General features: G+C 35.5%; 3 protein-coding genes and 1 pseudogene across 3 annotated transcripts; 3 read left to right on the forward strand and 1 right to left on the reverse strand.

Moving 5' to 3' along the window:
- Window positions 1–586: 586 nt before the first annotated feature.
- On the forward strand, window positions 587–2,383 carry LOC139885517 (peroxidase 72-like). Its single transcript, XM_071869270.1, is given in 7 exon segments — window positions 587–608; window positions 611–804; window positions 1,240–1,317; window positions 1,319–1,432; window positions 1,557–1,720; window positions 1,967–2,181; window positions 2,184–2,383. Coding segments are annotated over 7 exon segments (987 nt in total).
- A 3,405-nt stretch (window positions 2,384–5,788) lies between these two features.
- Window positions 5,789–6,331, forward strand: LOC139885512 (uncharacterized). The gene has a single exon (XM_071869267.1). The coding sequence runs from the start codon at window positions 5,789–5,791 to the stop codon at window positions 6,329–6,331; it is 543 nt and encodes a 180-aa protein (XP_071725368.1).
- Window positions 6,332–8,132: 1,801 nt separating this feature from the next.
- Window positions 8,133–11,103, forward strand: LOC139885513 (folate transporter 1, chloroplastic-like). Its single transcript, XM_071869268.1, is given in 13 exon segments — window positions 8,133–8,250; window positions 8,353–8,384; window positions 8,386–8,430; window positions 8,602–8,678; window positions 8,846–8,942; window positions 9,089–9,182; window positions 9,668–9,741; window positions 9,922–10,021; window positions 10,214–10,335; window positions 10,442–10,462; window positions 10,666–10,693; window positions 10,696–10,732; window positions 10,971–11,103. Coding segments are annotated over 13 exon segments (978 nt in total).
- A 432-nt stretch (window positions 11,104–11,535) lies between these two features.
- On the reverse strand, window positions 11,536–13,403 carry LOC139885515 (epoxide hydrolase 2-like; annotated as a pseudogene).
- Between the last annotated feature and the right edge of the window lie 1,249 nt (window positions 13,404–14,652).

Here is a 14,652-nt window from a genome sequence, read left to right on the forward strand (position 1 = left end):
ATAAACTTTGACGATCGATTGACCGGCAAACTCTGGTTACCGGTTAGGTTTGATGGTTTGCTGCCGGAAAAAACTTTTCATGATCATCAACTTTCGACTAGTGATTCATCTTCATGTGCACACAAGAACTTCTTGTAGAAAAACTCTAAAATAAGTGACTGAAACATTATTATAATAAAACATGCCCTCATTGGATAATACTAATTGTGACAATTTTTTCTTGTAATTACTACTATGCTTATAATTCTCACTTTAGGATAAAATAAAACTATATATATGCTCGTGATGAAGAACAGGTTAATTTACTTATCCAAAAAGAATTCACTATACCGAATCCAAAGTTTTCTATTATTGTAAAGTTAAGCTAGCTAATACATAGTAAGCTACCCACTCCACAATTCTTTTTAATTTATTATAATTCTTCTTTATAAATTCTTTAAAATTATTATAATAAAATTCTCTTTTATACTCCTATATAAATACTAACTTGCCATAACTCAAAAATCATCATAGCAACTTATAACTTGTGATAACATTTCTCTTAATTCATAACATTTGGTTTCACAAAGGCAAAATTATTAAAGCTATGGCTCAGTCAATGAGCTTTTTTCTGTTCTTTCTCTTGTTGCATTTGCTCCTCTCTGCTTCTCCAACCCGACCGGTTATCTTTACCCTCAGTTTTACGACCATTCGTGCCCGAACATCGAGAAGATTGTCTACTCCGTCGTTGCGAAAGCCGTCGCTCGCGAAACTAGGATGGCTGCTTCTTTGCTCAGGCTCCATTTCCATGACTGCTTTGTTAAGGTAATTAAACAAGATTTTCATACACAAATTTATAATAAAAATGGTAGATTTCATACAAGTTTCTTAAGAGCTCGTCCGTTGATGTCTTAAACTTGACAGTTACTGAGTTACAGAGTTGCTAGAAAAAGTGCCATTCTTATTTCTTAATTTTGGATATTTTTAATAGGAATTGAATTCGTGCCCTTATATTAGAGGAAATGTCTTAATCATTGGAACACGCCTAGTTCTAGTATCCGATTTTTTATTCTTATTTTAATAAAGGATAATATGTATAGGATTTCTTAAAAAACGGAATATTAAATGATAATTATCGACAAAGAAAGAAATAAGTCTGTCTAAAAAAAAAATAATTTATCCTTGTGCAAATCTCTAAATTATTATTGGGTTAATTCGAATGGTGATAATAATGTTGTTAATTTTTTTCTTTTTTGCCAGGGGTGTGATGCATCTATATTACTAGACAACACTGGAAAATTTCTCAGTGAGAAAAGATCGAACCCTAATCGAAACTCGGGCTAGAGGATTTGAAGTCATCGACGAGATCAAATCTGCTATAGAGAAAGAGTGTCCTCATATTGTCTCTTGTGCTGATATTTTGGCTCTAGCTGCCAGAGACTCCACTGTTTTGGTCAGTTCATGTCACAATATTACAACTTTTTTCGGATAAATATATAAAATTTTCCAAAAAGGGCAAATATTTTTTAGGTTTAGTACTACAAAGGATTAATTTCAATTTTATTTCTATGATGCAGACAGGAGGACCAAGCTGGGTAGTTCCATTGGGAAGAAGAGATTCATTGGGAGCTAGCTTGAGTGGCTCTAACAACAATATTCCTGCTCCTAACAACACTTTCCAAACCATTCTTACTAAGTTTAAGCTACAAGGCCTTAATCTTGTCGATATGGTTGCTCTCTCGGTAAATATTCCGTCAAATATTAACATCAATAATGATCGATTACATTATGATCAGAGCATCCGAATCTAAATTCGTTTCGATTTGAATACAAATATCGACGTGATTTAAAATTTTTAAAAGTATTAGACACCGAGTTTTGGATTGGATTCATTTTCGGGTTCAATTTTCGGTTAATTTGGTATCAATTTTTTTTTTTTTGAAGACCTACATTAGGAATTCTTACTAAAATAAATCATTTGGTTTATAGGGAGCCATACAATTGGAAATTCAAGGTGTACAAGTTTCAGACAGAGACTTTACAACCAAACCGGAAATGGCCAGCCGGATTTCACACTAGATCAGAAATATGCATCTCAGTTGAAAACACGATGCCCTAAATCCGGTGGAGATCAAAACCTATTTTTCCTTGATTACGTCAGCCCTGCAAAATTCAATAACGACTACTTCAAGAACTTGTTAGCTTACAAGGTCTATTGAGCTCCGACCAAATTTTATTGACTCAGAATTCTGGTTCGGCCGAGCTTGTGAAGAAATATGCTTATAACAATGAGGCGTTTTTCGAGCAATTTGCGAAATCTATGGTTAAGATGAGCTTAATCTCACCGTTGACTGGGTCTAGAGGAGAGATCAGGAAGAATTGCAGGAGGATTAACAGAAATTAAGATGGGACGATTAAACTTTGCTTTTGTTAATTATGTTAATCTTGTATGTCTCATGTGTTAATTATGTTTTTCTGTTTTGCTTCTTTGGTCTGTGTCTGGTATTAAACCAAGTAAATTCCTGTGACTGTGAGTAGCTATTTATTTTGTGTGTTAATGGAAATTGGATGTTTGAATTGTGAGTAAATTGAAAGAAATTATGAGGATTTGGACGTTTGGTTAGTTCTAAATTTATCGTGAAAGTATTTTTCAAATTAATATGCAACTTAGATTAACAGTGTTGAAAGAGGTTGTTTAGCTGAGCCTGCATTCCAACAATTTATTGAAGGATTGGCTTGTTCTGAAGAGAATAAATTTTTGTCAAGAAAGAAGAAGAAAGGAAGCTTGCAGCTGAAGAAATAGAAAAATACAATGAAAAGGCCATCAAAATCGGGGATCAATGCTTTTGTCAAGGCTCTCCTATGTGTTTTAGATGATTCTGAAATGAAGGGAATCAAGACTGGATCGGTTAAGGATGATGCAGGGAAGATTAAAGAAGATGAAGTTAAGTTGTCTATGGAGGACGAAATGGCACACTGAAAAAAACTTGAGGACCTTGGTGTCTGTGTAAGAAAAAAGTCAGGGACGCTGTTGAAGTTTCTGAAACCAGTCGAGCCAGAAATGCAATTTAGATTCCACCGGCCGAAAATTTCGATTTGCGAAGGTCGTGACATAGCTGGAAATGATCGTGCCAACCTCAGGAACAACGACATTGTGTTCAATTGCTTCGCAAATCAACCGATCGAAAAGCCCCAATTTGCCTAGGGTTTCAGGTTACTGTTTCATTGCTAAGTTTTCTCTCTCTTCCGAATAATTAGAGTTAGCTTATCTTTTGCTATTCTTGATGGATTTTGATGATTCAAAAGGCCATTTATGGTCGACTTGATTCTCTCAATCTGATTATGAAGTCAATTTTAGCAATTATCTAGTAAAGAATAAAATGTATGCTCGATCAACTTAAGTTCTGGGTTTTGTTGTCAGAATTGGGGATTTTGTATGCTGGCCATTTTTCTTGTTCCTTTCGATTCAGTCAAGCTACATTATGCATTTGGAAGTTGTTATGGAAGTTTCTACAAGATTGCAACATGAGAAGATGAAAATGGCTGCTGTTTTAGCTTATTTCAGTTTAAGTTCAAACAAGTCCAATAGTCCTTTTTAATTTCCAGTTAAGAAAATGAAGAAGTGAAGTTGTAGAATCATTTAGTGTAGTGTTTAGAAACTTTCGGCAATGGTTATTTCGATCTGTCATGGCTGCAACAAAAGGTCAACTCCAAAGTCAACAACTGAAGCATTTCTACAGATTTTGATTTGATTGTAAGAAGAAGAAGAAGAATGTTACTGCTGCATTTTTACCAGTCACATTTCACTTGATAGGATTAATCTGAGAAGAAAGAAGAAGTAGAGAGCAAGAAATGGTCGAGTAAACAATATTAGGTGGCATTTTCTTAGAAGTGGTCCCAAAAACACTTTTAATCTAAAATTTCCTACATGTAATTTCTGCATTTTCAGTATTTTGTAATCAAACTTTATGACGTCTAGGGTGGTTTAGGATCAGTATATAAAGTCCTTAACTTTACTCTTTCTGTTTATGAGCTTTTAGGTTAATGAAAGACAGATCTGCAATTTTCTTAAAAGTTCATCACTTTTGTTTTTACAGTTTCAAATAGCTTTATATTTTGGTTGTATTGGTGAGAAAACCTTAGTACTAAATTGAAACTAAACTAGATTTTAGGATCCAAACACTTTAGATTCCAACATTTAGCCTCATAATGAATCAAATCATCTGCACAACATCCTTTTAGTTACAAGATCTTAGTTCTATTGCTGTGTTTGTTCTATTTTGTTCTACTTGCACTATATGTGCTTGTAATCTCTCCTAGCTGGGATTACAGGTGCACCGACAAGCAGTACCGTGTTTGTCCTTTGAAACATCGTTAATTTAACACGACGACAATTTTCGGATGAAAACTTAGCTAATTTTTCAGATGAAAATCTAATTTCTAAACTAGTGTCGAAGCACAAAAAACGTGGATATTATCGATAACATCCACTATTTGATCCCACGATTAAAACCCCAAATAGGTATTATCTATTTAAAACCAGCTTTACATTTTAAAGTCGGAACCGACAGTTTTGAACCAATTTAATGATTCTTTATTTAAAATCAATTTGATAGGATGTTTTAAAACTAAAACCAATAATTTAAGTACCGGAAAAATTCTAATTCTTTTAAAACAACATGGCAACATGGTGAAAAAAATGTTAATAATTGTGTCGTGATTGGTTTTTGGTCCAACATAATTGATGCTTATCTAGAATTTAGGTTAATGTAGATTCGTCTTTTTAAAGGTTATAATATAATTATTGCCATATTAAGAGGGATTTGTGCTTTTCATGGCAAATGTAAAATGCTTTACTAAAGAGAATTTTGGCACTTTACTCTTTCCATCAAGGCTATTCTTTTACCTTTAAAATATTTAAAATTTTTTTTAAAATATTTATTTATTTATAAAATTAATATGGATCTTTACCATCTTATAATTTTTAATGACCGTTCAAATGTTTAGTATGGAATAGATCAAAATTAATTATTAGAGATAAATTAGTTAATAAATAGATATTTATTCACTGTCTTGATTTGGTAAAATTAAAATTTTTGACAAACAAAAATAAATGGATGGAATATTTGGGATGCTTTATAGTTGTTGGGTCGTGTCCAATATAGTATATGACTTGACTCTTTCCGAATATTTCAAATTAAAATAGGTTACTTATTATGTGTGAGGCGGTTCGAGCCACGCCAATTGAGTCTCATTGGGCTGGCACCCCATTGGATATCCATGATTGGTCGATGGAAGATTGATCGGGCTACGTTTGCCCCTTAGCCTATTTCCCTATCAAACACTTTTCAAATTCACTTAAAATTCGATTGAGATTTGATTTGAGAGAATGATTTATCATCTTGAAAAAAAGTTCAGGTTTAAAACTAGAATGGAAGTCAATCGGTTCCGGTTCGATTTCGGTCCTTTCCTATCGAACCAATCACTCATCAATCTCAAAAACTTCAAGCGAAAAATGAATCGATTACGAATCGTTCATTACAAAAGGACAGCCCAAAACTCAAATTGAAAAAGCCAATTTCCAAAAGGATAACAAATTAGGCCCATAAAAGCCCGTTACATTTTAGTAATTCCATCCAACATCAAAGGGCATTAAATAAAAACACCCACAAAGTCTGTCAGTGACACTGTCAATTTTAGGGTTTATCGTTTTTTTTTTCCAAAAGGCTTTGATTCAGAAGCTATGAACAAACACTGAGTCAACTCAGCTCAGAACGATTTGTCTAAGAATATCTTAATTACATTAAAAATGAGAAATTTACGATTGATTTCATCTCAATTATCCCGAATTCACAAGACCCCAAATCCCGAAATCCCCAAATTCGGTCGCCATTTCTGCACGCAAACAGCCGTGAAACCGTCAGATGAAGTTAACGCGATCGTCGATGAAATCTCCGGCCTTACTCTGCTTGAAGTCATGGACTTGACGGAAGTCCTTCGGAAAAAGTTAAACGTCAGCGAGATGCCGGTAATGGCTGTAATGATGCCTGGGATGGGATTCGGTCCAATGCCGGGAGGCGGTAGAGGCGGCGGCGCTGCCGTTGCTGAGAAGGCTGAGAAGACCATGTTCGATGTGAAGCTAGATGGGTTTGATTCGGCGGCGAAGATTAAGGTGATTAAGGAAGTTAGAGGGTTTACTGATTTGGGGCTAAAAGAGGCTAAAGATTTAGTGGAAAAGGCTCCGACTGTTTTGAAGAAAGGAGTCACTAAGGAAGAGGCTGAGATTATTATGAAGAAGTTAACCGATGTTGGAGCTAAAAGTTTCGATGGAATGAGGAGTCGGAGAGAATAGGTAACTGATATCGAAACATCCGAAATTTTTTGCTGCTTTGGTTTCGTAGTTTAGTGAATTTAGGATTTAGACGTCATAGTTTGGTCAATGTTGATCAGAAGATTTAATAATGTAGTTGTTTGGGAAGAATGTATGATTCGTTTTTGAGAATTTATGAAATGTCATAGTTCGTATTCTCTTCGGGTTGGCGAAAAGATTATGGTTCAGTATAAAGTTCATTTGTGAGGTTTTTGGTGTTTCGTAATGAGAAACGGCAAGATTATATCATGCCTTATTGAAATGTTACTTGTTTTAGTACAATTTTTGGGTTGACAAAAGATTATGGTTCACTATAAAGTTGATTCGTGAGGTTTTTTGGCATTTCGTAAATGAAAAACGGGAAGATTGTATCATGTCTTACAGAAATGTTACTTGTTTTAGTGCAATGTTAGACTGTTGGGTTGACAAAAGATTACGGTTCACGAAGTTCATTTGTGAGGTTTTCGGCGTGTCGTAGATGAGAAGCGGGAAGATTATTATCATGTTCTATAGGAATTTTACTTGTTTTGGTGCAATTTTAGACTGTTGGGTTGACAAAAGATTATGGTTCATCATAAAGTTCATTTGTGAGGGTTTTGGCGTTTCTTATTGAGAAATGACAAGATGATATCACGTCCTATAGAAATGTTACTTGTTTTAGTGCAATTATAGACTGTTGGGTTGACAAGATTATGGGTTTTCGGCATTTCGTAAATGAGAACTGCCAAGATTATATCATATCCGATACAAATGTTACCTATTCTAGTGCTATTTTAGATTGTTGCATTGGTGAAATATAGGACTCCATTTTGATTGGTGTGGTTTCCACTTTTGTTTTTAGATATATTTTGGAGAAAAAGTGGAATGCCCAAGGAATACTGATTTTGTTCATGTTCCTGCTGAAATTTGGAGCCAATGATGGGATCTCCACGGTGCAGAATATCTATAAAACGCTGTAAAGAGTCGCGTTTCAGATTTTGTCAAATTTGTCTTTCCGCTTTCTTGGTGATTACAAACACCATTTTGTAGAACTAGTTTCTGTTGAGTGATGATTAATTCAATTCTCTTTAAAGAGTTATCAACATTTGATTGTTCCTTGATATGGTTAACCTCCTTGCCAAGCAAATGATACTCCCTTTGTAATATTTGGGAAATAACTTGCTTTGCAAGCTTCATTACTGTATTCTTCATTTCTTTTGCATTTCTCTCCCAACGCCATATTTTTGAAGTCTTGACCAATTCCCCTAGCATCTCTTGTTAAATATTGCCGTCTCTATTTTAGAATTCACTATCAGACTCGTGAAGGGCAAATCCGATGTCCTAAGACTCCCGCTTTAAGGATGAAAGGATATCGTAATACACAATCTTCCCTTCACAATTATAATGAGACTGTTTTCAAAGCCATAACCTTCAGGCGATAAAAGACCAACTTTATTGGTTGTGGTAAGGCTCGCCTTCGATCGTAGTTTCATTTTCATCGTCATCATGAAAGGGTCCTTCAGTCCAGTCCATGAGTAAGTCAAACTATTCATTGGGCTTTAAGAAAATGGGCCTTATTTCTAATTGGGGCCCAGAAAAGGGCCCATGAGTGAGTAATGAATTCCACATGGCGGGTAAACTACAGCTTAACAGAAATTTCAGTGAAGCAAAGCAAAAGCAACCACCGCACGGCGCCGAATCAAATCGGTCGCCGACTGTGTCTTCGCTGGCTTTTCATTGCTTTACAAATCGTAAACTCAAAATGAAATGATAATCATATCTCCACCACAGCTAAGTCAAAAGCATGCGTCCTCAGTCTGATTCCAAATGGCAATGGGAAAGAGCCACCGCCGGCGCCGTCGCTGGTTTCGTCACCGTCGCTTCAGTACATCCTCTCGATGTTGTCCGTACGAGATTTCAAGGTCTTGCAACCCCTTCTATTCATTTTGCAGTATTTCGCTTTAAAATTCAAATTGGATCCTTTGTTTGATTTCTATTGTTTCCAATTTTGATTGGATGAGCAGTCAACGATGGTCGAGTGATGAATCTTCCCACGTTATAAGAACACTGTACAGGCTATTTCAACCATTGCTCGCTATGAGGTTCTAAGCTGCTTCTTCTTTTGCTGCTCAAGTTTTAGACTTTATGATACTAAATGTTGTCATTGTTTGATGTTATTATACAATTCTAAGCTCATGCTTATTGAATTTGAGTCTAAATCGGACGTCTTGGAAAATGCGTGAAATTGATTACTCCCCAATTCTGTGTTACAGGGTTTAAGAGGGCTTTACGCAGGATTCTGTCCAGCTGTTCTGGGATCAAGTGTTTCCTGGGCTTTGTATTTCTTCTTGTAAGTGGGATTTTGATTGTTATCGTATGTTTTGTTCTTTGTTTGAGTAGTTTGTATCGAGTATAATATAAATTTCATGATATGAAACATCTTCGAAACCTTCCTGTTAGTCTTCTGTGCCTGCAATTTCAATCTAGAATATAAATTTATGGGTTTCCTGTTCTCAGCTATGGCAGAGCCAAACAAAGATACTCGAGAAACGGGGAGGAAAAGCTGAGTGCTGGTCTCCATCTTGCTTCTGCTGCCGAAGCAGGAGGTTGGTGAGTGTCTGAACTACTAAAATGCCGGAAAGTGAGATGCTTTCATGTATTAGATAGATTTCAATAATTTATGATCTAGCAAATCCCAGTATATGTTAAACATAGGATTTTGTTATGTTTAATTGTTAACATGTATCTTGATTTTTTCAGGTTTGTTTGTGCACAAATCCTATTTGGCTTGTTAAGACAAGATTGCAGCTTCAGACTCCCCTTCATCAAACGCGGCCATACTCAGGGATTTATGGTCAGGTTCCCTCTTATCTTAACTTTCTAATGCTGTTCTCCGCTGAGAAATTTTTCCCCCTCCTGTAGGCTATAGAAAATCACATCAACTTTGACAATGGATATGAGCAATCTTATCAAGCGTGTCTAAATGTTTGTCACTTCTTCATTGATCTAGGTCCATGTTGATTTTAATTTAAAGGTCAGTAATGCTGTGCTTGCCAACATATCTCTGAAATGGATTAAAAATATACAATTGCAAGTAATGCGTTTGATAATAAAAAATAACTTTAGTAAAACAGCATTTTAGACCCAATACTTTCACCTGATTTTGGTTACCTCTATGAAATTTTCATATTTGGTTTGTGGCTTCAAGTATACCGCAATGTTCTTATTACCTATTCATGTCACATATTGTGTCATAGATGATCATTCATTAGCATTTCTCAAAGGCTTCTACCTGATAAATGACAAAGTATTATTATTGTTCATTTTTGTGCATTTTAGATGCAATCCGAACCATAATGAGGGAGGAAGGACTAAGGGCCCTATATAAAGGGATTGGTCCAGGTCTTTTTCTGGTATGTTATGCTGTTTGTGTTCTTTTCTCCATTCCTCGTCCTCGAGATCTTCACCAGTGCTAAAAATGTCTAACCAAGTAGATGTGATAGCTATTTGCTAAACAAATACAATATTTATGAATATCTACAAGTGTTCACAACTCACAACAACACGACTAATGATTATTGTTGCTTCCTCAGGTTTCTCATGGTGCTATTCAATTCACAGCATATGAAGAGCTCCGTAAAGTTATCGTTGATTTCAAATCTAGAAGAAGGAAGCCTGATTCTGATAAGACTGGTGATCTGCTGGTAAGCTTCAAGTGAGAGTGTTTAAGAGTCCTTTTTCATTTTTTGTTGGGGATTTGAATTACATGGTAGAGCTTTATTAGATCGTTAGTTTCATAGTCCAGAAATATCCTTGTGTTTCAAAAGCTTCTATTTTTACTACAAAGTAAATACTAGGTTGTTTTTATTTTCTGTGGCTTTAAAGTTTATTCAGAGTTTTTAATTATCTTCTTAAATTATTCATGTAATGACACGAACTCAGTTGATTATGCTATTCTGGGCGGGTCTTCTAAAGTTGCCGCCATTCTTGTGACATACCCATTTCAGGTTAGTGCTTCTAAGTTCTATTTAATTGTAATTAGTATGATGTTCTGCTTATTCCACTATTTTTATCATCATTGCATCTAAATCTAGTTGGGTTGTGTATTTTCAGGTTATTCGAGCTCGCTTGCAGGTAAACCCATTTTTATATCTTTGAAAACTTGTCGTTCACTTTCGAAAATTCTGAATGCTGGCTGAGATTTTACTCTTGACTTCTTATTTTGTTAGACTTTAAGTTGCTACTTGAGATGCCATTTTAAATTTTTTATTTTGCGAGTCTAGTTTTTAAACTGAAATCACTGTGCATAATCATAATAGTATTGTTTCTATTTGCAGCAACGGCCAAATACCGATGGCAACCCAAGAATATGGATAGTTCGCATGTAGTCAGGGAGACAAAACGGTGAGATTGATATTTAACATAGAATTAAGATTTCATGTAATGTTAAAACTTGGAGAAGACTGAAATTTCGTATGCTTTTGCAAATAATATGGCATATGAGCTACACATTGCGCTTGGACTTAAACGAGAGGATACATATATATATAGCCGACTCCACTCCGTGGAATCGAGGTTTGTGTTGTTGTTGTATAGTCCTCTTCGCTAAAGTTGATTCCTTTTTCATCATTTGACTTTGCAGGTTTGAGGGCATTCGAGGTTTTTACAAAGGCATTACTCCAAACCTCTTGAAAAACGTTCCGGCTTCAGCAATAACTTTTATCGTCTATGAGAACGTCTTGAAGTTTCTTAGACCGGCAAGAAAGGATCAATGACAATATTTTCTGTCCAAAATTTTGCATTTTTTTACATTCTTTTATGACATTTATCACTAATTCCATCACATTTATGTGAATAGCACTACAAATTTTGTTAATATATACATTGATTCTGTAATATCCCTTATTTTGTTTCCGTAATATCCCTTATTTTGTTCTCCACAAAATGAAGTTTAATCTTTTTCTTTTTTGATAATCGGCAAAAGGCACAACTCATTCATCGGTAATGTCCAAACGGACAAATTCCGCTACACTACATCAAATGGATGGTAGCTCACATAAAGTAACTATACGACAAATTTAAATTCACCAACTATATATGACAAAAATTTATCCCAACCAGGAGATTAATTGTTAGACAAATAACTATACGACAATTTTAAATTCACCAACTATATATGACAAAAATTTATCCCAACCAGAAGGAGATTAATTGTTAGACAAATAGTTTAGGAAGAAGGAGAGTATTTCTTGGGAGACCTCTTGAGCTTTCTCTAAATGTATAAAATGGTGTCCATGGAGAATTGTAACTTCAAGATCTGGTACGAGACTCTTAAAATCTTCTCCTTGAATGTACTTCATCGTGCTTTCAAATCCTAAATCCTTATCACCTATTACGAGCTTTGCCGGCACTGTAATTTTTGATCCTTGCCATGGTCGAAGAAGCTCCCAGTTCCTGTTATTATAAGGATTATATCAGCACTTATACATGCATATCATAATTTGACCGTGTAATATTTGGGACCTAATTCATCATTCAGAAAAACACTAGTTTTCTAGAAGCCTCTTGTTCACATCTCTCATCTCAAGGTGCTATTCGATAGTGCCTATATATCTTGTAGAACTCTCGCTACCCCGAGTGAACATTCAAATATACGTCCTACGCTTCATTTGTGAAGGTACTCCTAATGGGGTATTATAAATAAATTAATTATCTTATAGATTCCAAAAATTGCACATGTCAAAAGTTCTGATAATCATGTCTAAGTAGTGGTGTGGTATACACAAGAACTTCTCCGATATCTTTACTCGTGTAAGAAGCAAAAAAAAAGGATTTTTTTTTTTATTAGGCTTACTTTCAATAGCTCGGAAATAGTTGAGAGCACCAGAGAAAACCAGATTCTTGAAACTTGTCAGCATAGACTTGAAGTTCCTCTTCACTAGTCCATGTTGGCAACACATATGGTGTCTCCATACAATCAATTACTTCCATACCAGGAGATGCTGTCCAAAGTATAAGTCATCGTCATTCGCAAAAACTTCTTCATTATCGTCAAATAATCGTATCTTGCAAAGCTTCTTTCAGCTCTCCCTGGTTCCTGTTCAGTTTACCACCAAAATCACAAGCTTATATATACGAACAACTTGTTTTGAATCGATTTCCGGTTTGATTCCAGAAAAAAGATAAAAACTGGCTTGGAATGTCACAACTCATTTTAATCAATCAAGGCTATAATCTTAAAAAAACCAATTACTTTCTAAATTGCATCAACATTTGAAAAATTCTTGTGTACATAGTGTATGGCACGTCATCATTTTTACATGTGCGTATCATATATCAACACACATAATATTTAGACCCATATAATATAAAATATCTATTTCATTCATTTCCATCAAGGTTCACAATTCCCTTAGGACATAGTAATGTAAAAAAATTCTTATGGATCTCGAAAATTCCACGTGATAAAGAGTGATTTGTATGTATTTTCTGATTGCGAAAGTGGTTTACCAGAAATTGACACATATAGAATCCATCGCCATAAATTTGTCGGTAATTTTGAATGAAAGAAATGTTTGGATCTCTTTGGAAGTAAGGGACACATAAGGGAACAAAAGCTTTCACTCTGTCTGGTCTGAATAAGCTTACATGCCATCCAACAACTGCTCCCATGTTGGCTCCCACCACAAATGCCTTTATACATATTTAACAACACAATTATGAATGAAACAAAACGTTAAGGATAATATAGACTTGATATCAAAATATTAAGGACTTAAATGAAATGAACCTGCTTTTCTCCAAAATGGTCAATAAGCCCTACTATGTCACCAACAAGATGGAATAGAGTGTATGAGCTGGGATCAAGAGGAGCATCCGAGTCGCCGTAGCCTCTCAAGTCCGGCGCGACGACATGGAAGCCGCGATCTGCCAAGAAACGGATATGGTAAAGCCATGAATACCAAAGTTCCGGGAAGCAATGGAGGAGAAGTACAAGAGGTCCGGTCCCTTGCTCCGCCACATGTAGCGAAATGCCGTTCGTTTTGATTCTCCGATGGCTAACTTTGTTGTTCATGGTGAAAGGAATGAAACGTGCTTTTGGTTGAAAATTCCTAATGTGTAAGAGAAGATGAAAATGAAATGATTTTGAACGAGGCAAAACTTATATTATATTGTTTAGTTGATTAGTCAAGCAAGAAATTAGATATATAATATATCTTTGACTTTGAAATTGGCAAAAGTAACCATTTGGTCCCTGTTTCAAACGTTATTGAACTATATCGTCCCTCCAAACATAAAATGAACTAAATAGTCCCTCAAACGTTAACTTTTGAACTACTTAGTCCCTCGTCCGTTAGTGTCGTTAAGTTTTGCCTACGTGTCAATTTTAGCCAATCAGAAAGCGACACGTGTACATGACGTGTTAAATTCCACATAGACTTATCAAACCGATTGAACCGATTTAAAACGAATTGATTTGATTTAAAACAGATTGAACCGAATTAAACAAATCGAACCGATGAACAGTGTCAACTTCTTCCTCACAACTTTCTCTCTCCTCCAGTTTCTCTCTCTACTGCTCAAATTCCGTTCTCACTATTCCGACCACCTCCGACCACGTTCTTGGTACCAAAAGATTCCTCTATCCGTCACGAACACGATGGTACCAATTAATGACTCTAACTCGCTCTAAATTTTCCGAATTCCCGAGTCAAAGTTTCGGTCAAATTTTATAAATCGTTCGAATTAGCCTAATTCCTTTTAACAACAAGTTCTTAAGGTTGTATAAAGCGAACCGTACCATTCTTGGAGCTTAACTCGACGATCGGAGTGAAACGTCGAATTTGAGGTAAAACTTTCGAAGCTTCCTTTTAGTTGTTTTACTTCGTTTCCGGCATATATAACCTTTATACAACCTTAAGAACTTGTTGTTAAAAGGAATTAGGCTAATTCGAACGATTTATAAAATTTGACCGAAACTTTGACTCGGGAATTCGGAAAATTAGAGCGAGTTAGAGTCATTAATCGGTACCATCGTGTTCGTGACGGATAGAGGAATCTTTTGGTACCAAGAACGTGGCCGGAGGTGGTCGGAATAGTGAGAACGGAATTTGAGCAGTAGAGAGAGAAACTGGAGGAGAGAGAAAGTTGTGAGGAAGAAGTTGACACTGTTCATCGGTTCAAATCGGTTCGATTTGTTTAATTCGGTTCAATCTGTTTTAAATCAAATCAATTCGTTTTAAATCGGTTCAATCGGTTCGATAAGTCTATGTGGAATTTTTAACACGTCATGTACACGTGTCGCTTTCTGATTGGCTAAAATT

This window comes from Rutidosis leptorrhynchoides, unplaced genomic scaffold (assembly GCF_046630445.1).
Source record: "Rutidosis leptorrhynchoides isolate AG116_Rl617_1_P2 unplaced genomic scaffold, CSIRO_AGI_Rlap_v1 contig98, whole genome shotgun sequence".
Classification (NCBI taxonomy): domain Eukaryota; kingdom Viridiplantae; phylum Streptophyta; class Magnoliopsida; order Asterales; family Asteraceae; genus Rutidosis; species Rutidosis leptorrhynchoides.